The following is a 26,163-nucleotide window of genomic DNA, read 5'->3' on the forward strand; positions in this document are numbered from 1 at the left end:
CCTGCACATCTCCCACTGGGGATGTGCCCACAACCAAGGTACATGCCCTTGACCGGAATCAAACCTGGGACCCTTCAGTCCGCAGGCCGACGCTCTATCCACTGAGCCAAACCGGTTTCGGCTAAAATCTGTTTTTATTATAAAAGTGGCATGTGCTCATTGCAGAAAATTTGGACAGCAGAGAAGAGTAGAGAAAGAAAATTAACATCACACATATTTTCATCTCCAGGGACAACTTCTGCTAATTTTTGGAGTATTTCTCTCCAGCAGCCCATCCATTTACAGGCACACAGCAGCTGAACATCAGATTCTTGTCTCTTACAAAACCGGGAGCGTTAGCGGGATCTATGCATTGTCAATGTCCTTATATTTAGCATCAAATGCAAATTTTTAGCTAGAATATAACCACCTGGCATGTTGCTTTTCATTTTGATAGTACCAATCTAAATGTAACATGGTAAGCTACATTCTGAAACTATATCCAAAATGACACCACAGATCCTCGTTTTCCAAGTAAACAAATTCAGACTCTCTGTTTTCGCTCAGTCCTACTGGATTAAAGGGAAAAAACTCAGGAAGGAGACTCCAAAGCGAACTGGTGGAGCGAGATTTCTTCCGGAGGCTGGGAGGGAAAGCGCGCTCGTCTTGCACGCTAAGCATCTGCGGTGCAGTGAGTCCTTCGCCCACGTGCTCGCTCTACTTCGCACCTCCAGAGGCCGCAGGTGATCGCTCACCTGAATGATTAATTATTAAATCCGATGAGGGCGCCACATCGAGAGATCATCCTTTTTGCTTTTTTAATGATCTGCCGTCTTTTTATATCAACCCTGACTCTACATCTGATACATATCAGGTGAAAGAAAAGATTTCGTAGAAAGGAACTGGACTTGAAAGGAAACACGCGTGTGCTGCGGAATTGTTATCACTGACTGGGAGTGCTCAGGGCAGCGGACTCTATTCTTGACATAACAGAAGTTGGTAAAAGGCCTCAGAACAAAGATGAAATCAGGCCATGCAGATGAAATACCTGAACGGCACTCGGGAAAGATGAAACGAAGAAGAGAATTGGGGGACTAAGAAGAAAAGGTCAGACTCCCAGCAATGCTGCAATAGGCACTGGGCTGTCTTTCTTTTTAAAACCACAAACGCATACCAGGCATAGCTGGCTTCACTTCATGACCCTTCCGGGGGGCAGCCTGCCCAACACCTCTCTGCCCGTCTCCTGCCACGTGGTTCTGATGGGACTGCCAATCCAATTTGTCTTCCACTTCCTGCCAAGGAGCGGGCACATCCCCCAGCCGGCCAGTCTGGGTTCCCCAGGGCCCTGTGTAAAGTCAGCGGTTCAGGGGACGGGCGTGTGACCCAAGTGAAGCGGATGAAAGCGTCTTCAAGGGGCTGGGCCGGTGGGTGTGGGAAGAGTGCATCTTTGTTTCTACCTCTGGGCTCATGAGCTCAAAGATCCCTGTGAGCTTAGAGCTCCTGGGGCCTATTCTGTGGCTGAGTGGAGAACAAAGCAAACAGAAGTAGGCAGGAAGGGAAAGGGGTAGAAAATGGGAAGAAATCCAAGGAGGGAAGAGAAAATGGAGTGAAGCCATGAGACACTGTTTGAACGCCTGGTTTACATTATATGTCTACCTAACCTTCTAATTAAGATGCTTAAAGAGGATAGAAAAAGTAAGCTGTCAACAGAAGGTCTAACTAAACAATGTACTGAGGAGCCAGTGCAGAGGTTGTCCCTACCTGGCAAGGTGGCATTCAGAGTCTGGTACCTGGTGAGGAGTGGAGCATGGAGGGAGGAATGAAATGGAATCAGTCAATGATTCCATCTCCCAATCCTGGGATTCACCTATTTAGAATGAGGCAAGCCTGGAGAAAATAAGAAAAAAGTTGCTACCAAAGTTTTAGATATGGGTGGCAGATCAATGGGAGAAAAAACTTCTGTCCCCATCGTTTTTAATAAGGGCACACTAGTAAGATGTGGTCTGATTAACTCCATGGTCAGATGGTAAAATGCCTGAATTAAGACATGATTTCAAGGAATTAAGAACACATGAAACTGAAGAGTGTCTTGCCTGAACACCAAGACTCTGTTTTATAGTGTGATTGCTGCCTGGCTGGTGTGTCTCAGTGGTTGAGCATCAACCCATGAACCAGGAGGTCACAGTTTGATTCCTGGTCAGGGCACAGGTCCGGGTTGCAGGCTTGATCCCCAGTGTGGGGCAATCTCCAGGGTAGGAGGCAGTCGATCAATGGTTTCCTTTCACTATTAATGTTTCTATCTCTCCCTCTCTCTAAAATCAATTAAAGCATATTTTAAAAAATAAAAAGTGTAATTGCTTAATCCCAGCAAACCAAAACAAATGAAAGCTCACTTGGGAGTAGTGAAAAAGTCTAATTCACTAAAGAGATGGGCCATGGTAAGAGACAAAAGTGTCTTTTCTGTCCCAGGAAAAATAGATTTCCTCAAATTAGAACAATTGATTAAAATTAGAACAATTGATTAAAGTTAGAACTGATTAAAACAGACTTCTGTTAGAATAATGGAATAGCTAAAGTTCCCCACAGAAAACCTTTTAATTTCCTTTTAGAAACCAGATGCTTGTAAATTGAGTATTTATATTAGAAAATTACAACTGCAGTCTACTCTCTGAAAATAAAAGAAATCTTAATTCTCCTGCTCATTAACAGCAGAGAAAGGAAATGTGAAGAGAAAAGTCTCAGAATAGTAAAGCTGAATGGGACTAGATCAAGTAAAGTCTAATTCCATCCCATCTGTGTTCAGATAGAGGGTAAAGAGCAGCTACAGGTCACCTAGGAAATTCGTCTAAAAGCAAAGATAGACCTAGGTTCCTGGTCCTCAGAGCAGGACCTTCCTTCTGGCCACAGCTCACTGTGTATCCCACTGGGATGGAAGCCATGCCATTGTAGATGAGACAATACGTCAGATCACCCACTCAGTGACAAAAGCACCTGTAGAATCATAATGCTGAGGAGGACCCAACGCATCAAATAAGCCAGTCCTTGTCTCCAAGAACGTGAACTCCACAGTTGCCTAAAGCATCTCTAGGGTGGGAGCAGCCACAACTTCTGTAACGTTCTGTGCGGAGAAAGTGCTTGGTTCTTTGTGCGTGACTAACCAGAAGTTCACAGTGCAATTCGTCTGTGGCTTCACATCCTGGAGCTGACAGAGAACCGCGATCCGGGCCCTGGCTGAAAGCTGTCACGCCCTCGAAGACAAAAACGCAAGCCTCTGTTTTCCTTTTCATTTCCATATTGAGTGATCCAAGTGTTTTCTCCCAAAGCCTCGCTTTTCACCCCTTTAACAAGCCCATGCCCGTTACAGACCTGCTCTAATTTCATGCTCACAAGAAGCGCACAGGCTCCAGCATTCGCAGCGCTCGGCTTCATCTTACAGGTGAGGATGAGGCGGCTGAGTAACTTCCCACGGCCAGACTCAGGCAGCAAAGAAGCCCAGCGCTGCCTCATTCCAGAACCCTTGATTCTTAGCACAGTGCAGATGACTTGGGTTATTCGGTAATTTTTTTTTTTTTCTAAGAAAATGACTTAACTTTGCAAATAATTATAATTTAAGTCCACCACCCAAATGTGGAGAAAGAAACTGAGCTCAATTTTATTATATATTGGGTACACATTTGTGCTACGTCAGCTTTTTATTACACAAAAATTCTAGCTTAGAGTCCTTAACGCGCACTAAGATTTTAAGTTAAAAAAATTATCAGACTAGAGCTGTTCGTAAGTGCCCTAGTGAAGAACGTGACACTCACTTTAATATTCACTGAGCGACTCTGGCATGCCGTTACTAGGCTGTCCTAATCTCTGAGGATAAAACTGAAACTCCTCGGCTTCACCAAGTCCTTTCCCGGCATTATCTCCCATCCCTTGCCTATACACGTCCCTTTTCCCAGCCTAACTGCTGGCATTGACACTGACACTGGCAACTCCATTACAGCTCGTACCCTCCACAGACTGTGATTTGTTTGCATTGCTGCGTCCCCTCCTAGCCTCAAGTTGAACGAAAGGAGGGCTATATTTTAATTTTTATATCCCTAGTACCTAGCTCAGTGCCTAGCACATAATATTAAAAAACTATTCATGGAATGAATGATAGAAACACTGAATACAATTGAAATCTTAAAAGTACTTGGTGTGTTTCTCATGCTTTCTAGGCTAACCTCTCACCTACTGTCTCCCCCTGCACAGCCAAAACCATTGAGAATCTTTCAGCATTACTAATCTGACCTGACAATTTGGACAGAGAGTAAAAAGGGTACAGAGAGCAGGACAACTTCCCACTCAGTCTGCATTTCCAGTCAAAAACAAGTAAATGCATTTGCAGACACTGGGTATATAAGCAAAGGAATGCAAATTGGCTATAGCCGTGGGCAACAAGACTATTTTGCCTTAATGCACATCTCTTATACTAAGGTTAGGAAAACCAGAAATTCCCATATGTGAATAATTGATGAAAACCTGTAAGAGATTTGACTGAGACAATCCCAAATGCCTGAAAACCTCTTAAAATTATTAAATAACTACAGAAAAGGCAATGATTAAATTTAGCAGTAGGAGTTGAATTTAGCTTTGAAAGTCAAAAAAAAGCTACTAATTTAAATTTCAGATGATTGTTGAGTACAAAGAATTGAATAACGTGATAAAAAAGGACAAGCAAAACTCTTAGCACCGAGATTGATAACTATTTTGTAGACATAGGAGCCAAAATATGTTGAAAAGGTACATGGCATGGATAGCTAAGTACTGCACTTTAATAGATACTAGTAGAAAGATATAGAGGGAGAGGCAGAGAAGAAAAAATGGGCGTAAATGAAACAGCCAGACAAATGTGTGAGGCTTGTTGAGGCTGAAAGTCATCCTTTTGAGCGGGTTGTTTTCCTGAGCAGGATGCAAGGGTGATGTCTTTCCCGGGTCCTTGTCCAGATGGATTTGAAGAATGAAGATGCGGACAAAAGGTGGTAAATGAAAAGGGTGGAAATTTATTGGAAGCAAGTACAGACTCCCATGTAGGGAGAGGGTTCCCAGGGGGTAACCCACCAAGCTCCTTTTTTCTAAGGTTTATAAAGGCTGCGGTTCTTTATTTCTCTTTTTTTAAATTTCTTTATTGATAAAGTTATTACATATGTGTCCTTATCCCCACATTACCCCTCCAACCCCCCCACTCATGCCCTCAACCCCCCTGTTGTCTGTGTCCATTGGTTAGGCCTATATGCTTGCATATAAGTCTTTTGGTTGATCTCTACCCCTTACCCCCACCCTCCCCTACCTTCCCTCTGAGGTTTGATGGTCTGATCGATGCTTCTCTGTCTCTGGATGTGTTTTTGTTTATCAGTTTATGTTGTTCATTATATTCCACAAATGAGTGAGATCATGTGATATTTATCTTTCTATGACTGGCTTATTTCACTTAGCACAATGCTCTCCAGTTCCATCCATGCTGTTGAAAATGGTAAGAACTCCTTTTTTACTGCAGCGTAGTATTCCATTGTGTAGATGTACCATAGTTTTCTAATCCACTCATCTACTGATGGGCACTTAGGCTGTTTTCAAATCTTAGCTATGGTGAATTGTGCTATGAACATAGGGGTGCATATATCCTTTCTGATTGGTGTTTCTAGTTTCTTGGGATATATTTCCAGAAGTGGGATCACTGGGTCAAATGGGAGTTCCATTTTTAGTTTTTTGAGGAAACTCCATACTGGTTTCCACAGTGGCTGTACCAGTCTGCATTCCCACCAGCAGTGCACCAGGGTTCCTTTTTCTTTGCATCCTCTCCAGCACTTGTCGTTTGTTGATGATAGTCATTCTGACAGGTGTGAGATGGTACCGCATTGTCGTTTTGATTTGCATCTCTTGGATGATTAATGACATCGAGCATGTTTTCATATGTTTCTTGGCCTTTCATCTGCCTTCTTTCAAAAAGTATCTATTTAGGTCCGTTGCCCATTTTTTGATTGGGTTGTTTATCTTCCTTTTGTTAAGTTGTATAAATTCCCTGTAAATGTTGGAGATTAAACCCTCATTGGTGATAACATTTGCAAATATGTTCTCCCATGCAGTGGGCTTTCTTTTTGTTTTGTTGATGGTTTCCTTTGCTGTGCAAAAGCTTTTTATTTTGACGTAGTCCCATTTATTTATTTTCTCTTTAGTTTCCATTGCCCTAGGAGCAGTATCAGTGAAGAAATTGTTCCGGCAATGTAGCAGGATACAAAATTAACACCAAGAAATCTATGGCATTTCTATACACCAATAATGAACTTACAGAAAGAGAGACTAAAAAAGCAATCCCATTTACCATCGCACCAAAAAAACTAAGATACCTAGGAATAAACTTGACTAAGGAGGTAAAAGACCTGTAACCGGAAAACTACAGGACACTGAAAAAGGAGATAGAGGAAGACATAAACAGATGGAAGAACATACTGTGTTCATGGATTGGTAGAATCAACATCATCAAGATGTCCATACTACACAAAGCAATCTATAGATCCAATGCAATCCCCATTAAAATACCAACGGCATATTTCACAGACCTAGAATGAACTTTCCAAAAATTCATCTGGAATAAAAAAAGACCCCGAATAGCTGCAGCAATCCCGAGAAAGAAGAACAAAGTAGGTGGGATCTCAATACCAGATATCAAGCTGTATTACAAAGCCACTGTTCTCAAAACAGCCTGGTCCTGGCACAAGAACAGACATATAGATCAATGGAATAGAATAGAGAACCCAGAAATCGACTCAAACCACTATGCTCAATTAATATTCGACAAAGGAGGCATGAACATACAATGGAGTCAAGACAGCCTCTTCGATAAATGGTGTTGGGAAATTTGGACAGATACATGCAAAAAAAAATGAAACTAGACCACCAACTTACACCATACACAAAAATAAACTCAAAATGGATAAAGGACTTAAACATAAGATGGGAAACCATAAAAATACTAGAGAAAGGTTCTATGTTTCTTGATACTCCCTTCTCATGGGTCACTCTTTTGCAGAATATCAGCTTCAAAGTCTAAACCACATGTGGTCCCTCTTTCTCTCCCCCTTTAGTGGTAGAATTCTGTCTCCTGCGGAAATCTGTTTTCCTCTTTCTCCCATTTGTCCGAATTTCTCTATCCTCTGTGAAAGTTTGTTTCCTTTTTCTCCCCATACCCTGTGGCTTTCCCCTATTTTCTGTGAATGGATTCTTCCTCTCCCTTTATCCAGTGGCACCCCGCCCGCACCCGCCCCCCGCCCCCCCCCCCCCCCCCCCCCCCCGTGAATGTATGCCTTTTGGCAGCTCCAAGCCCTCACCTATGCCTTCCTCCCCCGTGGACCCTCTTTGTTCCTAAATCTCCTTAAACCTATTTATCCCTAAAACTCCTTTCATTTTGGTTACTTCAGTTTATCACAAGGACATCTGGCCTCTCAATTCAGGACACAAGATGAAGCTACCACAGTCTGAGACCAGCTCTAATGAACCAACAGCGCACCGCCGAGCTGTCAACACTCTGCCTCTGCTAGCTTTGGGCAGTTTCTATTGGTTTCACCTCCATTCTCCACAATTACTACCTCTTCTCTAGGACTTTCTTGCTTTGCTTAATGCAAAGGTTTCTTTGGGGGCCTCTGCTTTTTCTAGCAACTTTCCCTGCTTAACACTGTGTCCTGACTCAAACTTGCAATAACAGATCGAGTGCGTCCGCAAGTCACTGTCAAGGAGAGTGAATACCTCTACTGGGCAAAGCTACTGCCAGCAGGTTCACAGGTTAATCACAGGCCCATACGATGGCTGACTGCTGTAGGGCCAGGCACCAACCACTGACCCATTCAACTGTGGCTGACAGGTAGTGATACAATCCAACAAAATTTAAACACAGGCCCAGCCGGTGTGGCTCAGTGGTTGAGCATCAACCCTTGAGCCAGGATGTCAGGGTTTGATTCCTGGTCAGGGCACATGCCTGGGTTGTGGGCTCAATCCCCAGTGGGGGGCGTTCAAAAGGCAGCCATCCAATAAATCTCTCTCATTATTGATGTTTCTATCTCTCCCGCTCCCTTCCTCTCTGAAACCAATACATTTTTAAAAAATAAATTAAAAAAAAACAACACACACACACACACACACACACACACACACACACACAAAACTTGAACATGAGTAAGCAACTTCCTGCCTGGTTCAGAAAAGGCCAGAGTACGGAAGCCTTTGCAGTGCCATCCAGCATACAATGTTTCCATCCAACCTATAAACCTTAAATAATGCTCTCATACTCTCAATCCAAGCACCTCTCATTGAAATCTAAGTGGCTGGTAACATAAAACCAGTAAAGGAAAAGATTTATGGTGTCAGGGGAAAACTGAGGAGGTGTCATATAGCAGGACAGGGACCGAATCCTAAGCACTGATGGGGAGCTGGCCTCAGAGAGCATCATCTATCTCTTCCCCCAGCTGAAGAAGAGAGCAGACAGAATTCATGTGTAATTTTTATCTTTTCAGTAAAGTGAGAGAAGAAAAATGCTGACAGCTATAGAATAAGAGGAATTAGGAGCTTGAGGATGACAAAGAAGGTTAGAACTGTTATAGGGAGCATATAAATGGACAAGAGATTGGTTTTAAAAACATCAAATAGCCCTAGCTGGTTTGGTTCAATGGATAGAGCGTCAGCCTGTGGACTGAAGGGTCCCAGTTCAATTCCTGCCAAGGGCACATGCCTGGGTTGCGGGCTCGATCCCCAGTAGGGGGTGTGCAGGAGGCAGCCAATCAATGATTCTCTCTCGTCATTGATGTTTCTATCTCTCCCTTCCCCTCTAAAAACAATCTACACTAATAAAAGACAAAGATGCTAATTGACCATACCTTTGCTATGCCCAAGCCATGCCCACCAGCCAATCAGAGCAACTATATGCAAATTAACCCAACCAAGATGGCGGCCGGAAGCCACAGAGCTGGAGCAAGCAAGAGGATTGGTTGCCCCGGTGATGGAGGAAGCCAAGCTTCCTGCCTGCCCTGGCTGGCTGTGGCCTCTGCAAAAGGCAACAAAGTTTCAATTATAGAAGATAAATAAATCCCAGATACCTGCTTCCAGCCAGCCTCCACTGGGAGCTTGGGTGGCTGGGGGCTGTGGCCAGCCTGCAAACAGCCATCAATTCCTCACCCAGGATGGCCACACCCTCATGGGGTGAGGGTCCCTGCTGGGGGACTTGGCCAGCCTGCAAACAGCCATCAGCCCCTCACCCAGACTGGCCAGGGACCCCAGCAGGACCCTCCACCCTGAAGGGGATGTGGCCAGCCTGAAAACGGTTGATTTTTCTTTGTTAAATGGCATTTAAATATATAAAATAAATATCAAAAATATAAATCTTTGTTTTACTATGGTTGCAAATATCAAAAAATTTCTATATGTGACATGGCACCAGAGTTAAAAATGCTGACACGCCAAGCTCAAAAGGTTCGCCATCACTGGTGTAGGCTCTATCATTAACTAACCAGTTGTGCAACCTTAGGCAAGCTTTTTAACCTTATTGTGGCCTCAGATTTTTCATCTAGAGAAATGAAGACTTTGGACTAGGTGGTGTTTAAGGTCCTAGGTGACTTCATCCATCCATCCATCCATCCATCCATCCATCCATCCATCCATCCATCCACTCTTTCATTCAGTGGGATTTTTCTATGTATCAGGCACTTTATTATGTTCTGGGAATACAGCAGTGAATACAATTAAAATCTTATAAAATTTACATTCTATCAAATTCCTGATCTTAAGAAAGTAATCCTCAATCATGTGGGAATACTCTTTTGAAAGTATACCTGTACTAACTCGTCGACCTGCAGTCTACGCCCCAGGAAGTAAGCACTGTGGGGAGTCAGTGCTGTTGATAAACATTGGTGGTATCCTTCATATAGGCTTGGCAGAAAAAATGATAATGTCATAACATCATTAATAAAAGGCCTGTGTATGTATTATGCTCTCATGTTCTGAGAATAACAAAATCTGAAATGTTAGTAAGTTTTAAAAAATTTATTTCCACTCCCTTCAAACCAAAAAGCTACAACTAAATATTATGCTATAGTCAAACAAAATTACCATAGAAATGTATATGACTTGAAAATAAATTTTAAAAAAAAAAACGCCTCTAGTTTAACTGTCAGTCATACAATGTTTTATTAAACCTGCTGTTCAAACTTTCAAAAACAACTCATGTGGCAAAGAAATAGTTAACACAGACTATCTGCCACAATTCTATCTTTGAACTGCCTTTTTTGTATTATGTGATATTATAATTTCTTTCACTTTCTTACATTCATGGTATTCTAAAAGGCAGCAATGTCAATTTTTCTTCTTTGAAAACAGTTCATTAATGTTCTGAAATTGCTTAAAATGACAACTTTTTCCCTTTAGTATTTTACTGTAGCCCACATTAGTGAAATAACCCAACATATTATTAATAAGTTGTTGAGAGGTATATGGTACACAGTTAAGTCAACTCCCAACTCCAAGTTAAAATGAACTTCAATCCAAAACAAGTACTTCCCTAAATCAGTATAGTCAGCTACTTTTCTCAAAAATATTTCCATTCTGAAATAAGTTTTCTTGTGAGATACAATAGTTTCCTCTTATTTTTCTGAACAGAACTCATGCTGTACTTTTTTTCTCAAAATATATTTGACATATTCTGTGCAAAATGTTAAGTTCTGAATAGCTTTGTACCTTATTTTGAAAAAGTTTATAAAATATAATTCCTAAAAACAACTTCAACATTAGACAATAGAGGAAGAAGAAACATATCAGACAAAGCCTAATTTTTCACATGAGAAAATAAGTATGTTCTTAAAGCTCCAGTAATACATTCCTTGAAAAAACTCAGAATGCACTTTGGTCATTATTAAACATATTAGAACATAGGCAAATAAAACACAATTGCTTTTGTTGTTTTCTACAGAAAGAAAATATACTACAGAGGCTGAATTGAGGCTGATCAGAAGGAATGGTAAGAGCAAAGTGACATCATGACATGGCTCTGTTCTCTACACATTCCTGATCTTAAGGTGATGATTCAGGGGTTAAAACTGCACCAATCAAATAAACTACTTACAAGTATTTTAAATTCCCTAAAATGTTTAAAAATGTGAAGATATTCAACATGACACATGTTGCACCAAGAAAACAGATTGTTTCAAATAAATTGTTTTAAAAACTAGATGCCGTTTTAAAAAATTGCAAATACATTTCATATTATAATTATTTCCTAAAATATTCTTGATTGTACAAATATAACAACTTAAAATCAAGGCCCAATAAGATACTATCATATTTGCCCTATTTACCTAAGGTGCCAATACAATAAGTTCTCATTTGGACACTTGGCAAATTATTTGGGGGGTGGGGTGGGCAGTGGGGTGGTGGGTTAACTTTCCAGGTTAAAAACATCTAAAATAGCCCTTATATAATTAATTGGGTGATGATGAGGAAGGGGAGATGTACCAGATTAAGTTTAGAGTATAGAATTTGCAAGCTGAAGCTGTCTTTTCTGAAGATTTGGGTATACAGTACTTTTATAACTATCAATCAGAGGAGTATTTTATTGGTTCTTAAGTTGTTCATTTGAGTGTGGTATGAACAGCATACACTACAGTGTACCATGGGGAGAAAATTATTTTACTTGAGTAAACATAATGTACTTTAGTAATATCAATAGGCACTTCACCTGTGAGATGAGTATATACCTCACTCAAAAGGATACCATATCATGCCCTAGTACACTATAACATATCCCATATAAAGATATGCATTAAAAGTAACAATTTTAAAAAGTGCACATTTTGAGCATGCACAGAGCTGTGCAAACAGCCCAGTATTTCAAATAAATACTAATACTACTAAATTTTTATCAAAATATCTTACAGTATGGTAACCATTTACAATTATTGCTCTATTAAGAGTTTTATCATCAAAAAGAGCACTTTGTTGACCTGTTACGTAATACTATATATATTAATACTGAAGGGTGCTTAACTGCAGCTTAATCAGTTTAGATCCTGGCATTGATCCAAAATAATTAGAGAGAAACCCTGACTGGATTTTGATTTACTGAAGAAAATGCTTTATGGGTTTAGCTGAGTCCACCGCAATATTTCAAAGTTAAAGAAGTTTTCCTCAAGTAAGGCAAGTTCATGGCATTGATGGAGAAACAGTGCTTAGCAATGGCTTCTATTCTCACAATTTGTTGTTTTGTCAATTATTTATGAGCTATTACCAGGACCTCAAGTATCTGGATATCAGTTTTATCACCCTTTTCATCAACAATTAAGTACACTCGATGCTAAAAATAAAATATAAAGACTGAAGTAAATGTAAAAAAAAACAGTGAACACGTAAAATAAATATAAGAATTGCACAAGACAGTGGGATGTAAACACTTCCGCTCCCCAGCTGAGACGCCTGCAGCAGGGTCAGGGCTGCTTCCAGGCCGCTCAGTTGGTTCTCTTATTCTAGAAAAGAGGCTACATCTTCTTTCCTCTGCATTGTCATGATTTGATCTTCCACAACTGATGAAAAAATAATAGAAACAGTGACCATTAGAGCCAGTTTTAATATCCTAATTTATTAAGTTACATCACATAAAACTATTTTTATCTATATTTCATTCGTAAGTATTCATTTTACTTTTTAAAGCTCCTTTATCCCTTTATTTTCAAGAAGAATTCACCCTAAACAAGTAAAGTGAAAATCAGGTTTCTCTTGCTTTCTTTTACAGGGAAGTGTACACAATACACATATACAACTAGTCTAATATGAATAGTTTACACCTTATTCACTAACAGCTGAACATATGTTGAAGGATGTATGCATTGCTATCCTAAAAAATAAAAGCCTAATATGCTAAGTGTCCGGTCATCCGTTCAGCCAATCAAAGCATGAAATGCTAATGATATGCTAAGGCCGTTCAACCACTTGCTATGACGTGCACTGACCACCAGGGGGCAGATGCTCCGACTGGTAGGTTAGCTTGCTGCTAGGGTCCAGCCAATCAGGACTGAGCAACAGGCCAGACATTCCCTGGAGCCCTCCTGCGGTCCCTCCCCGGCTGGCTGACCTCCCACATCCCTCCCCAGACCTGATGGTGCACCAGTGGGTTCTCGGCTTGGCCTGCACCCTCTCAAAATCCAGGACCCCTCAGGGGTTGTCGGAGAGCCGGTTTCAGCCTGATCCTGCAGGCTAGGCTGAGGGACCCCACTGGTGCACGAATTCGTGCACCCGGCCTCTAGTTATAGATAAGTAATATAACTTTTGGCTCCCAAAAAGAAATCAGGCTCTTCTTTTTCTTTTTTATCACTTAAATTAGATTTGGATTATATGAGTAAAAATAAATACCTCCACTTATTCTACACAAAAGTTCTATTTGTAATTAATACTGTTCCAAACTAGGAGTTCCAACAATATTATAAACCAAGAATGTTTATCATTCTGTGAAATTATTTTTATTAATTGTATACAATATTATCAAAATGATTTCATTACTGTGAGGGTGAGATTTCAAAAGAGAGCTAGGGTAAAATAAATGCCACAAAAATGTAACAGTGCACTAAGTAATAAAAAAATACCTGTAAATTCTTACCTTTAAATTAAATCCAAGCAAGTCACTGATAACACCAGAAACGGCTGACAGGATGACAACCTGGGTGATGTTATACAGCAATGGATTCATTGTAAGCCCATATAACCTAAAGGGACTGTCCAATTCCTAGAAGAAAACAAAATCATGAGCCAGATTAAGAATTATCAGTTAAACTAATTCAGAGCAATATATAATGAGGATTAAAAAAATAGTTACAAGTTATGAATAGTTTTAGAAAGAATAAACACTTGAAATAAGTAACTATACATTAAGGGTTTTTTAAATTGTTTTGATCTTTAAAGAAGAAGGTGACTTCCTTTCAAATAACTCTATAACTAATTGATGGGAAGGAGGTGGGAGATGAGTGAAAAATGAAGGGATTAAGAAGTAGAAATTGGCAGTTAAAAATAGTCATAGGTTTTAAAGTATAGTATAGGGTATATAGTCAATAATATTGTAATAACTATGTATGGTCTCAAGTAGGTACTAGATTTATCAAGGCATCACCTCATAAGTTATATAAATGTCTAATTATACACCTAAAACTAATACAATGTTGCATGTCAAATGTAACTGGAAAAAAAACACACTATATAATCTAAATTTGAAACTCCAAGTTCTCTCCCAAATGAATGACTAGAAAAGTGTTGGCCTAATAGCTACAAAGTTTGAAAACATTTCTTAGTGTAAGAATATAAACTTAAACAATATCTTTTTGCAGAAGAATTAGAAATTTAGCCAATATTCTGCCAATACTAATACATACATAAAAATTCCTTTGAGAAAATTAATTTTTGGATGAATGAATGAATGAATTGGCTGATTCAAACATTTAAAGTCCCAGGGCCTGTGCTAGGCTCTGGGAAATTAAGATTTAGTTCTTGTGCTGAAGGACCTTACAGTCTAATAGACCCTGCAAATAAATAATTTAATTATTACAGTTCCACAAAAGAAGTATGTATAAAAGCAGTGGGGCTGAAACTTAGAGGGTAGGGAGAGTAGGAATGCCATCAAGACAACTGACAACATGGCACCTGTGAATTGCTGGATGTTGCTCAGCATTGTTAGAGCCCAAGAACAAGGAAAGAATTACTTCAAATTTATAAAGCTGGCTATGTATGTGAGGGTCATTCTTTAGGCTGATTGCACTGACAGACTGGCACCAAAGAAATTTAATTAGGGGAGAAGCATATCAGCTGTGCATGTGGGAAAGATTACCAGTCAGCAAGGTGGAAGATGGATGAGAGTAGTGAGACCAGAAGCAAGAATACCTTAAGAGTTCAGTGTATCTAAAGCTTAAGTGAAAGATGATGAGGGTCTCACTTAGGGCTGTATTGATAGGGAAGAGGGGATGAATTGGAAGATATATGAGAGGTTGAATCAATGTGCCAGAGAATTTCTTGGCTGTGCAATGAGAGAGAAGGAGCAATTTATATTAAGTCCCAGGTTTCCGACTAGAAGACTGTATGATAAAAAAAAAAAAATCATGCTGCTGTGCATTGTATTTTAGTTATTTTTATATTTCTCTCTACTCTGAGAGATGGCAGCTGCTCTTAAATCTCATCTTTATAGCTTCCTCCTGTCCAGCACAGTGCCTACACTCTGAAGATATTTAATATGTATGTATCAAACAAACCCACACTCCTCTTCTGAACCCTTTCATTGCCTAGTATACTGTCAGGCACAGTCTATAGCAAATTAATGCTTTTTAGTGGAGTGAAGAATTAACCATAACACTGAGGCCCAACTAATTTCATACCGTATTCTGAACATTTATAAACAACTCTAAGGATATTTCATTTGTTATAGAAATTGAGAATTTAAGAAATATTTTCCTTTTAAGAAAAGCATTACTAACACTGCAATGCAGTGATAAAAATATTTTATTAAATTACTTCCAAAGAGGTATTATGAGATCAGATATACTGAAATTATATTTTTTATCATCACCAAAAATGATTAAAAAATACGTTTATTGGTAATATATCCTATAAAATAAAACCCTAATATGCAAATCAACCAAACGGTGAAACGACTGGTTGCTATGACATGCACTGACCACCAGGGGGCAGACACTCAATGCAGGAGCTGCTCCCTGGTGGTCAGTGCGCTTCCACAGGGGGAGCGCCACTCAGCCAGAAGCTGGGCTCACGACTGGCGAGTGCAGCGGTGGTAGCGGGAGCCTCTCCCGCCTCTGTGGCAGGTGGACATCCCTCGAGGGGTCCCAAACAGCAAGAGGGTGCAAACCAGGCTGAGGGACCCCTCCTCCCCAGTGCATGAATGTCGTGCACTGGGCCTCTAGTATTATAATGATTATGTATTACCACTTTTTAAGCTAACGCACGCAGGCCAAGCAGAAGACTGCTCTGAGAAATAAAAGATAAAAAATATTTTCCAAATTGACATCAAATTTCCTTTTGTGAAATCTATTTTAAGTTATAGGAGGCAAAAATTTCCAAAGACGCCAACGCCTATAATATTCTAACCATATTAAAAGTCTTAAAATTTCAAGTTATCAAAATTTCAAAATGAAATGATTTGGATTACTTTGGTTTTGCAATGAGAAAATATAAATAGTGTGAATGCTTAAATATAACTTGGAAACAAGGTGGATAGTCATGAAAACCAAATACAAGGTAGGATCTACAAAGGACTCAAATATAATGTCAAGCAGCATATTCTACATTATATCCACTTTTAATTTTATTTTTACCTTTAGCAGCTTAGTAGCCAGTTTTAAAACATTATTCACTATTGTCAGTTCCTCTTTTTTGTTAGGTTTCTTCTCCATTTTCAAGTACAGGTTTATCTTTTATAAAAAAAATGTAAACAATTAAAAATACTTAAAATTATAACAAATATTCATTTTTAAAAGATATTGAAAGACATCACTAAAATATTAATGGTAATTCTCTGGTTATTGCGATTATAGGTGATATTAATATTCTTCATACTTTACTGTATAGTCCAAATTTCTTACAATAAACTTATAAGAAAATAATTTTTAAATATAATTAAAAGCTGCAACAAGTAAGGAAATCTAAATGTCTTTATTTAAAAGATGAAACACTTTAATCCCAGAGTCAAATCAACCTAAGAATATAACAACTAAAGTAAATCAACTGGATCCTCACCTGTTCAGTAAGTAATATTGAGGTATTGCTATATTTTTTACTTGTTTCTGATCCAAGGGTAACAAATCTTAGCAGAAAAAGTGTTAATGAGATACACCAGATCACCAGTTCCCAATTGTAGTGACAATCAAGGAAGATCTCATGCACATGAAGCAACTGAAAGTGTTTGAAAAAGACAACATGAAGAAGCAATGTCATTCACACAATTTCTTCTCAAGAAAAAAACAACGTATTTTACTTCGTACAGATTGATCATGAATATAGTATTACATTTAAAAAACATTTCACATTTATTAACATTTCAAGCACCTAAAAATATAATGTAATCAAAACCAATGGGGCCTCTACTCATTTTTGTCAAATTTTAATATTTTGCAATATTTCTTTCAGATTATTGAAAAGTAAGGTAAAAGATTCAATTGAAGCCCCTTTAAACTTTTCCTTAATCATTATTTCTTCTTCCCTATCCTTTCTGTAAGGGTAATAAATTTTGTGTTTATCTTTTCCATGCAGTTTATAGTTCAGCTACATATATATTTTTAAACTATATTATCTTATATTTTAGAATTTATAACAATGTTGGAATTTTAGAATTTATAACAATGTTATCACATTGTCTACACCATTCTTTGTTTTTTATTCCACTGAGCTTTGTTTTCAAGATTTATCCATGCTGATACATGAAGCTCAATTTCATTCATTCCAACTTCAATAAGGTATTACAGTGAAAGAATCAAGCACAGTGTACTGGTCTCTTCTCTCCGTTAACATTTATTTTGTTGTCAATTCTCCTTATTACACACAATGATTTCATTCTTTTATGCATCTCTCTGTGCACATATGTAGAGCATTCTTTAGGAGTTAATATATGGGAGTAAAATTGCCGGGTCCTTGGATATTATTCACATATCAACTTTATTAGGTATTACGAATTTGTTTCTGAACAGTTGTAACAATTTATAGTCTCAGCAGTGTTATCAGTTTCCTTTGCCAATTTTTGCCCACACTTGGTATTATCCTTTTCCTGATTCTTAGGGCAGATATATATGTCTCATATGCTTATTAATCGTTGGATTTCCTCTTCTGTAAGTTAACATTTTCTATTCCATATCCACTTCTATTTTTCTTACTGATTTTAAAAGTTATTTATATATTCTGAATAACAAAGTCATTTAAGTCACATATTTTGCCAGTATCTTTCCTCAGACTCCATTTTTTCATTATGGTGCCTTTAGTAGTACTTAAAACTTTAAGGGAGGGGTGAGGGAGAATATATGAGACTGCATGAGTCAGGCAAAATTCTAAAATATTTACTATCTGGCCCTTTGCAGAGGAAATTTGCTGCTCCCTGGCTTCTAGGACAAAAATTAATTTTTTTATGTTGATGTAACCATTTTTTTTGTTCTTGATCATCTAAAAATGTATCATATTTTTAATAAATTGTCTATGAAGTCACTTGGATGTTCTATATAGATAGTCATATAGCGTGTGATTTTTTTTTCCTTTTCAATCTTTATACCATTTATTTCTTTTTCCTGTCTTCATTGGTTAATACCCTCTATCAAAATGCTCACTAGAAGTGGTAGAGAGGGTAAGCATCTTATTTCTGTTTTTAAAATGCACATGAGGTAATAAATATTTATGTACAATGTTTGATCCAACTTTTGAAAGATATACTTTATCAGATTAAGGACAGTACTTTCCAGTCATTGCATTATAACTCTCCAATGAAATTTACCAATTTGTTTTCTGCATCTATTGAGATGATCGGATGTTTCTTGCTCCTTTAATCAACTAAAGGAGCTCAAACTAGATTAGTGGATTTTCTAAAGTTGAAAATCCTTGCATTCCAGCTATCCTGGTCATGGCATATTTATATTTATTAAACTCTGGTTTTATCTTCCTAGTATTTTGCATCTCAGTTATTAATAAGGGAAATAAACTCATGGTTTCCCACTTTCATGCTGTCTTTCTGGTGTTGGTATCAAGGTCATATTAGCTGCAAAAAATGAATTGGGGAATATGCTGTTTTTCTATATTTGTATAAGATTAGGACTACCTGTCTATTTGAATATTTGGCAAAATTCACCACTAAAAACAGATGCATCTGGAGGTTTTTGTTGGTGGCAGATTTTTAAATTATTGAATCAATATTGCTTTATGGTTATAGACCTCAGTTTTTCAATTAGTTTTTGAGTCAGTTAAGTTTACTTTCTGTCAGTAAAGCTTTCAACTTTATTGGCAGAAAGTAACTTACACTAGTATTCTTTTTTTAAAAATCCTCAACTCTGCCAGTATTTCAGTTTAATACTGTGCCTTTTATTTTTAAACATTTGTTATTTATGTTCTAAATTTTCCAAATGTATGAGGTCTTTTGTTGCTGTCACTATTTTCTAACTGCATTATAGCTAGATCAAGTGGCCTGGATAGTATCAGTTGAAAATTACTTTGTGGCCTAGAAAACGGGAGTTTTATAACTGTCCTTATGCCTGAAAAGAATATGTATTCTCCAATTTTAATATTCTTTTTTAAATATATTTTATTGATTTTTTACAGAGAGGAAAGGAGAGAGATAGAGAGTTAGAAACATTGATGAGAGAGAAACATCGATCAGCCTCCTCCTGCACATCTCCCACTGGGGATGTGCCCGCAACCCAGGCACATGCCCTTGACCGGAATCGAACCCGGGACCCGTGAGTCTGCAGACCGATGCTCTATCCACTGAGCCAAACCGGTTTCGGCTGTATTCTCCAATTTTAGAATAAAATTCTGACTGTCTGGTTTAGATACATATTTTCACTACATTTTTTTGTCTGCTTAACCTAGCAATTACTAAAAGAAATATGTTGGGCCGAAACCGGTTTGGCTCGGTGGATAGAGCGTCGGCCTGCGGACTGAAAGGTCCCAGGTTCGATTCCGGTCAAGGGCATGTACCTGGGTTGCGGGCACATCCCCAGTGGGAGATGTGCAGGAGGCAGCTGATCGATGTTTCTCTTTCATTGATGTTTCTAACTCTCTATCTCTCTCCCTTCCTCTCTGTAGAAAAATCAATAAAATATATATTAAAAAAAAAAAAAAGAAAGAAAGAAATATGTTGGAACCTCCCAATGTGGTATTTTACTATTGACTTTGGTTATATATAGATATATTTAAAGTTATATGATCACATGCATACAAATTGATCTTCTTAATGAATTAATTTTTAAATTTTTCTCAGACTTCTTGGATCATAGTCTATTTCTTTTGATATTATTGAAAATTGCCAGCTTTCTCTTGGCTAGAGTTTGCCTACAGTATCTTTTTCTATTCTTCTACATTCAAAAACCTTCCATGTTATTATGTTTCCTGTGTCTTTTGTTGCTAGCAATAAATAGGTTTTATGTGTTTTTGAGAGACAGAAGAATTATAAGATGTACTTCAGGAACATGGAAAAGACTGAAGTGTAATTAGAAATTTTGAGTAGAAATTAGAAATCAAGTCATTTCCTTTTCGTTGCTCTTAAGATTTTTCTCTTTGTTTTTGGTGTTCTGCAGTTTCTCCAAAATGTGTCTAAGTGTGGTAAAAACTAACACCTTTCATCAATTCAGAAAAACCCCTAGCCATTTTCTCTCCAAATATTGCTCTCCCTCTTCTTTCCATCTGCAATTCGTTAGATAGATGTATGTTGAATATCCTATCTGTCTCAATTGCTTTTTTTATATCCATCTGTTTGACACTCTCTTATATTCTGAGTAACTTTTTTCCCTTCTACCAATTCACTATCTTTACCTGTTTTCAATCTGCTATTTTTTTCTGTTTTTAATATCAATGCCATATTTTTTATTTCTCTGAAGTACTATTTGGTTCTCTTTTAAAGCTATCTCTTTTTTTTGTAGTGTTAACCTATGTCTTTAATCATTTTAAGCAAGCTAACCTTATAGTTTCTATCTGATCAGTCTATTATCTGAAGTAGCTAGAGATCTATTCCTGCTGTTTATTGATCTGTTGATGCACTCATATTCTATTGTTTCTTCACGTGTTTTGAAATCTGAAGAGGCTTTATCTGTGAAAATCTTGAGTCCTACGTTGAAGTCACATACCCCAGAACAGTCTCGGTTTTGCTTCCACTAGGTATCTAAGAGCTTACGACCACTTTTTATATAATTTTTTGACACAGGGGTTACAGGACAAGACCTGTAATGTACATTTAAACCCCGAACCTGTTATTAAGTGCAGACCTACAGTTCTTAGGAGAGACATTTCCCCAACTCCTTGCCAGAGTCTAGGCAGAGTTAGAGACAAGATTCCTTATTGTCTTCCTGTGCTGCAGGGCAGACTGCTTTTCTTATTCCATCTTTTCATGGAGACTGCAGCCCTTTGAGGGTTCTGGCTTTTGTGGAAGCATGTGTAAGAACGTGTGCATGCAGGTTGAGGCCTCATCTTCTGTCCTCATGTGGGCATAAAATCTCAAGTCTCTAGGATACTAAGAGTGCCAATGTACCTCACTTTCTTATCCTAGGGCTGCCATGCATTAACACGTATACTGAACTGCTCTGTTGTTCAATGCTATCTTCACTTTGGTCCCTTACTGTTTTATAAAGTCAGATATATAAAATGCTGGATTTTATTTTGCTAGCATTGTATGATGCTTTAAAGCAGAAGAATTTTCAGTAGGTCATATTACTTGAAATAGATGTTTAAACTTTATAGCACAAAAAATATCCTGAGATACTTCTGTTGCCTGACTAATCTTGGTCAACAAGAATTCTTTTACAGAGCATGAGGCAGTCAAGCCACAGTAACAAATAAGGTACAAAATAATAAATGCTAAATGTGAGTAAAGCAGAGATTCATGTAAAACAGTATGAAACATGCCCTAATTGGTTTGGCTCAGTGGATAGAGCGTTGGCCTGCGGACTGAAGGGTCCCAGGTTCGATTCCGGCCAAGGGCATGTACCTTGGTTGTGGGCACATCCCCAGTAGGGGGTGTGCAGGAGGCAGCTGATCAATGTTTCTCTCTCATCAATGTTTCTAACTCTCTATCCCTCTCCCTTCCTCTCTGTAAAAAATCAATAAACTATATGTTTAAAAAACAACAACAACAAAAACCAGTATGAAACAATTGATAACTATAGTCACTCATAAGTTTGTTTTGGGAAATAAAGATAACCAGGAGAATTAATGGCAAAAACTAATTATCATATGTCCAATCAATACACATCTGAGAATATGCTAGCCACTAGTGTGACACATAAATGAATAACTTCCAAATATTTCATTTATTCTATTGAAAAAATAAGAAATTGCAAAAAGCCAATTTCAAAATTGTGTGACTAGGTTTACTTATATTATTGCTTTCATTCTTTTTTTATTAGAAAATGTTTGAAGCTGAATATTTGTAGGTCTGATTATCTAATTACTACACAGAACAAGGTAACTCACCTGGGCACAACAGATAAATACAACTGAGATAGTCAACAAGAAAGCAGAGGAAACTATTACATCAACTGATCGCTGAGGACCTCGACGCTGGGGGAAAAAAGGGAAAACACTTTTAAATACATTTACTAATTAGCAATCAATTTCATGCTTTCAATTAAGGTGCTTATCCATCACTATAGGTTGATCATCCTATATAATAAAAGACTAATATGCAAATTGTCCCCTAGACCAAGAGTTTGACTGGGAGTTCGACCAGGGGGCGGGGCAGGCCGGCCAGCGAACCACCCACGGCCCTTCCCCCCACCAGCCTCAACCCCGATCAGCCAACCTCCGCATCCCCTCCCCCAGGCCGGTTGGACTCCACCTGTGCACGATTTCATGCACCAGGCCTCTAGTAACTTATAATGTTGAAAATACACCTAATTTGTTAGATGAATTTTTATTAAAGTGTTACTATTTCCTAAGGATTTGCAACACAGTGGAAATGGTGAATATATAGCCTAGAATTCTTAGCATATTTCACTTTACAAACACTATTCATTCAACAAATGTTTCTTAAGCACCTGCTCAGAATGAAGTACTGTGCTAGGGGGTAGAAACACAGCAGAGAACAAAACAGACACAGTCCCTACCTTCATCATTAGGGAGTCAGGCATCAATTTCAAAATCACAGATATATGTGTAAGTTGTGATAAGTGCTATGAAGGAAAAGTATAGGATGTGCTGAGAAAATTGGGAGTTTTATGTAAATATCACTTCCTTAGAGAGATCTTTCCAGGCCCACCCTTCTAACCCCCCAAATACAAGATTGTGTGGGCCTGGGAAGATTTCCCTAAGAAAGTGATATTTATACCAAACTAAGATGGCACATGACAATGGTTTGGTGGAAGGAAGAGCACAGAACAAGAATGATCAGAGTACATTCAAAGAACTGAAGCAGTTTAGTGTGGCTGGAATGTAGGAAGAAAGAAAGACAGACTAATGGCAAGAGCTGGGTCATTAAGGGCATTATAAGCCCTGTCAGATTTTATTCTTTATCCTAAGGGCAATGGAGAATCTCCAAAAAATTTTAAGAAGTATATGGTCAAATCTACATTTTAAAAAAAGATTTCTGTTGGCAGAGTGAAGGAAGTATTGGAAGGAGGAACTCTGAATGCTGGAAGGCCAGTTAAGAGGCAACTCCAGTAGCCCAAATTGTTTTCAATTAAGGTGATGGAAAAGGAAACAAATGTAAGTAAATAAACTCAAGTTATATTTTGGAAGCAGAATGGGTGGAAATTGGTGATAAATTGGATGTTGGAAATGCAAGAGAAGGAAGTAAATTTCAAAGATAATTCATAGGTCTGGGGTTAAATGTCACTGAAGTGCAAGCTCATGAGGGTAGAGAATTTCATCTCCTGGGTAGTGGATGGCACATGGTTAACATTAAATAAATGTTTACTGAATAAAGTAATCAATGTAGAAAAGAATGTAATACCTACATAGCATTGATAAAGAAGGGAAATTTGGTGTGGCTTCTCACTAAGCCATGCAACGAAGACATATTCATCCCTCTTTACAACAGAAATGTCACAGTGACAAAAATAATCTACGCCAATTTGTAACATTTTCCAATGGAGATTAAGTTAGTTAAATAAGCAGAATAATGAATATTTTAAATAGAAAGCTAGATAAACAGTGCAAAAATTTTTTCACTTCTTTCATTGTTGCTTCAAAATAAAAAGTGTTATGGGGGAAATAAGGGGACATATATAATACTTTTAACAATAAAGATTTTTTAAAAAGAACAAAATAAGAAGCATTAAAGATCTAGGTATGTTAGAGGATATTCGGTCTTAGGTAACTCCATATATAACGAAATTCATTGCTACTTAATGCAACAAAGAAATAATCCTTAGTGTTTTCCTAAAATTAATTCAGATGTTTCCCATTTCCCTCCTGAGATGTGTTTTTTTAATCTACTTCCATAATTAGAAAGGTTATTTAACAAGATTAAAGAAAAGAACAGCATGAAAAGAATGGCTTAGAATTGTAAGCTAGTATTTTTAAATAGCAATAGGCCACTTCACTGAGGTGATTCTGATCACAGATTTTTTAAAAACTCTTTTCTAAGCAGTGGGCTCCCTCTACTGGCTTTTGACAACCATTTTAGGTAGAAACAAAATCTTTAATCTAGCTTTTGAATGAGTAGAAGTTGGTGAGATTTATGAACAAAGATAAATTAAAGACAACTTGATTTTGAATTATCTACCTCAAATACACTGAAGCCTTTTAGACTTCAGGTGCTTTACTATAAAGAATCAGTTAAACATTTATTTTGGATTTCTGCATATGGAGCATAAAGAACACACAGCACTGTGTGAGTACTTATGTGAATACACATCTAGACATACCTACATATTGACAAAGAAAAGGGAACTCTGAGAGGAAGCCAGCACATTTAAGAGTACTTTTGTCACTACCATTCTACCTTAAGATAGGACCGAAGTGATAGCCACATTTTTATATTTTGTACTTTCTTCAACCGGAAATGAGGAACCTCAGATTTTCGAGCCCTCCTTGCCGATGTTAAATGTCCAAAGAGCTTTGCAAAAAGTAAGCGCTAAAAAAGACAAAAGGCAAGCATTAAATTTTCAAGTATATTACTACGAAAAAACAAAAATCAACAAAATATGAACTGTTAGAATTTTATTTAGTTAAGTACTACAAAAACAAAACGAGAAAAGAATTAGCAGCTCAGATTGATTTAATGAAATACTAAAATAAAGAATACTTTGAACATTAGGAAAAGGATAAGATGTTCTCTCTTCAGAAGTCTATATATACTCACCTGTTTGTAAGTTCTTTCTGCTACACAGAGCAAAAAAAAGAAAATCCACACAAGAGACACACGAACCACAAAACTTATAATAACCATAGAAAGCACTATGGCATCTTCATTAGAACCGAATGCAATCGCGTAAAGTTCAGAAGCCGAATGTGTAGTGAGCTGTTCCAAGTCTGTAGCTTGGGAGAGTCGGAAAACAAACGGAGTTAAACCCAGGATAAGAGAGATTGCATTTCCAAAAATCTGGTATCCTATTCCTGGTATATGGCTATTCACCTTTATAGAGAGAAAAAAGAAAAAGAAAAAAAACTTACACAAATTTTACCTACAGTAAAATGAATTTCTATTAAGCATGATTTTATTTATAGCAATATAGAATCAGTTTGTTAAAATGTATTAGTTTTACTACATGAATAATAAAAATTAAATTTACTCAAAGTTGAAGAGCCTATAATGTGTAAAAAGTAAAACATTATTTCTTCAGTTTTCAAAAATAGTTCATTATCAGATCTCTAATTCACTAAGTAGATGCAAAAAGGATTAACGATCTTGGTCTTACCCAGATCTTAAAAAAAAATTATATGTATCTCATTATTTCAAAAGTTAGAAATATTCACAAATACTGCAATATTAAAGAGAACGAGATCTCACATCCACTTAAATTTAGTTCATTAAAGAAAAAAATCTAGAATTATATTTAATTATTCAATAAACTTGTGATTTGTATTTTCTTCAAAGAGCTCAATATACAAATGGATGTCTCTTTAAATTCTAAAACCATTTAGAAGAGAGAAAATGTTAGAGGGGGGACAATTAAATAAGAAAAGAGAAAAGATGGTAGGGTAATTATAAAAAAGGAAACTAAAATTTAAGTAATGGGAAAATATAAGAATGGGAGAACTGGGAGAAACCTTAAATATCACTTAGGTAACTTTTTGTCATTCTATAATCTGCTATCTCACAGACAGTTAAGATAAAGAACACCAACTAGACACTCCTTGTTGATAGCTTTTCATTGCTCACACTGAGACATGAAAGAGGAAGTAGATCAATTTCTATACCCAGTTATTTTAATTCCTGTCCCACATGAAGTGTGTACAAAGGTTCTAGCATAGCAATGCACAAGAAATTTAGAACTGCAAGTTAAA

The 26,163-nt window shown here is 37.5% G+C and overlaps 1 protein-coding gene across 3 annotated transcripts in view; it reads right to left on the reverse strand.

Annotated features, from left to right (window-relative positions):
- Window positions 1–9,348: 9,348 nt before the first annotated feature.
- The window catches only part of PHTF2 (putative homeodomain transcription factor 2), a 99,632-nt gene continuing 82,817 nt past the window's right edge, over window positions 9,349–26,163 (reverse strand). For 2 of the 3 annotated variants that reach the window (XM_070424563.1, XM_070424562.1), the window contains 7 exons: window positions 25,019–25,291; window positions 24,659–24,790; window positions 22,189–22,275; window positions 16,768–16,923; window positions 16,347–16,442; window positions 13,634–13,759; window positions 9,349–12,563 (listed from right to left, as the gene is read on the reverse strand). In XM_070424563.1, the coding sequence (XP_070280664.1) occupies window positions 12,543–12,563; window positions 13,634–13,759; window positions 16,347–16,442; window positions 16,768–16,923; window positions 22,189–22,275; window positions 24,659–24,790; window positions 25,019–25,291 (891 nt within the window). In that variant the 3' untranslated portion in view covers window positions 9,349–12,542. Of the gene's footprint in view, window positions 12,564–13,633; window positions 13,760–16,346; window positions 16,443–16,767; window positions 16,924–22,188; window positions 22,276–24,658; window positions 24,791–25,018; window positions 25,292–26,163 lie in introns of those variants that run through there. The other variant, XM_070424565.1, reaches the window with a different exon arrangement.

This window comes from Myotis yumanensis, unplaced genomic scaffold (genome assembly GCF_028538775.1).
Source record: "Myotis yumanensis isolate MYYU_CA2020_CCGP unplaced genomic scaffold, mMyoYum1.0.hap1 SCAF_9, whole genome shotgun sequence".
Taxonomy (NCBI): domain Eukaryota; kingdom Metazoa; phylum Chordata; class Mammalia; order Chiroptera; family Vespertilionidae; genus Myotis; species Myotis yumanensis.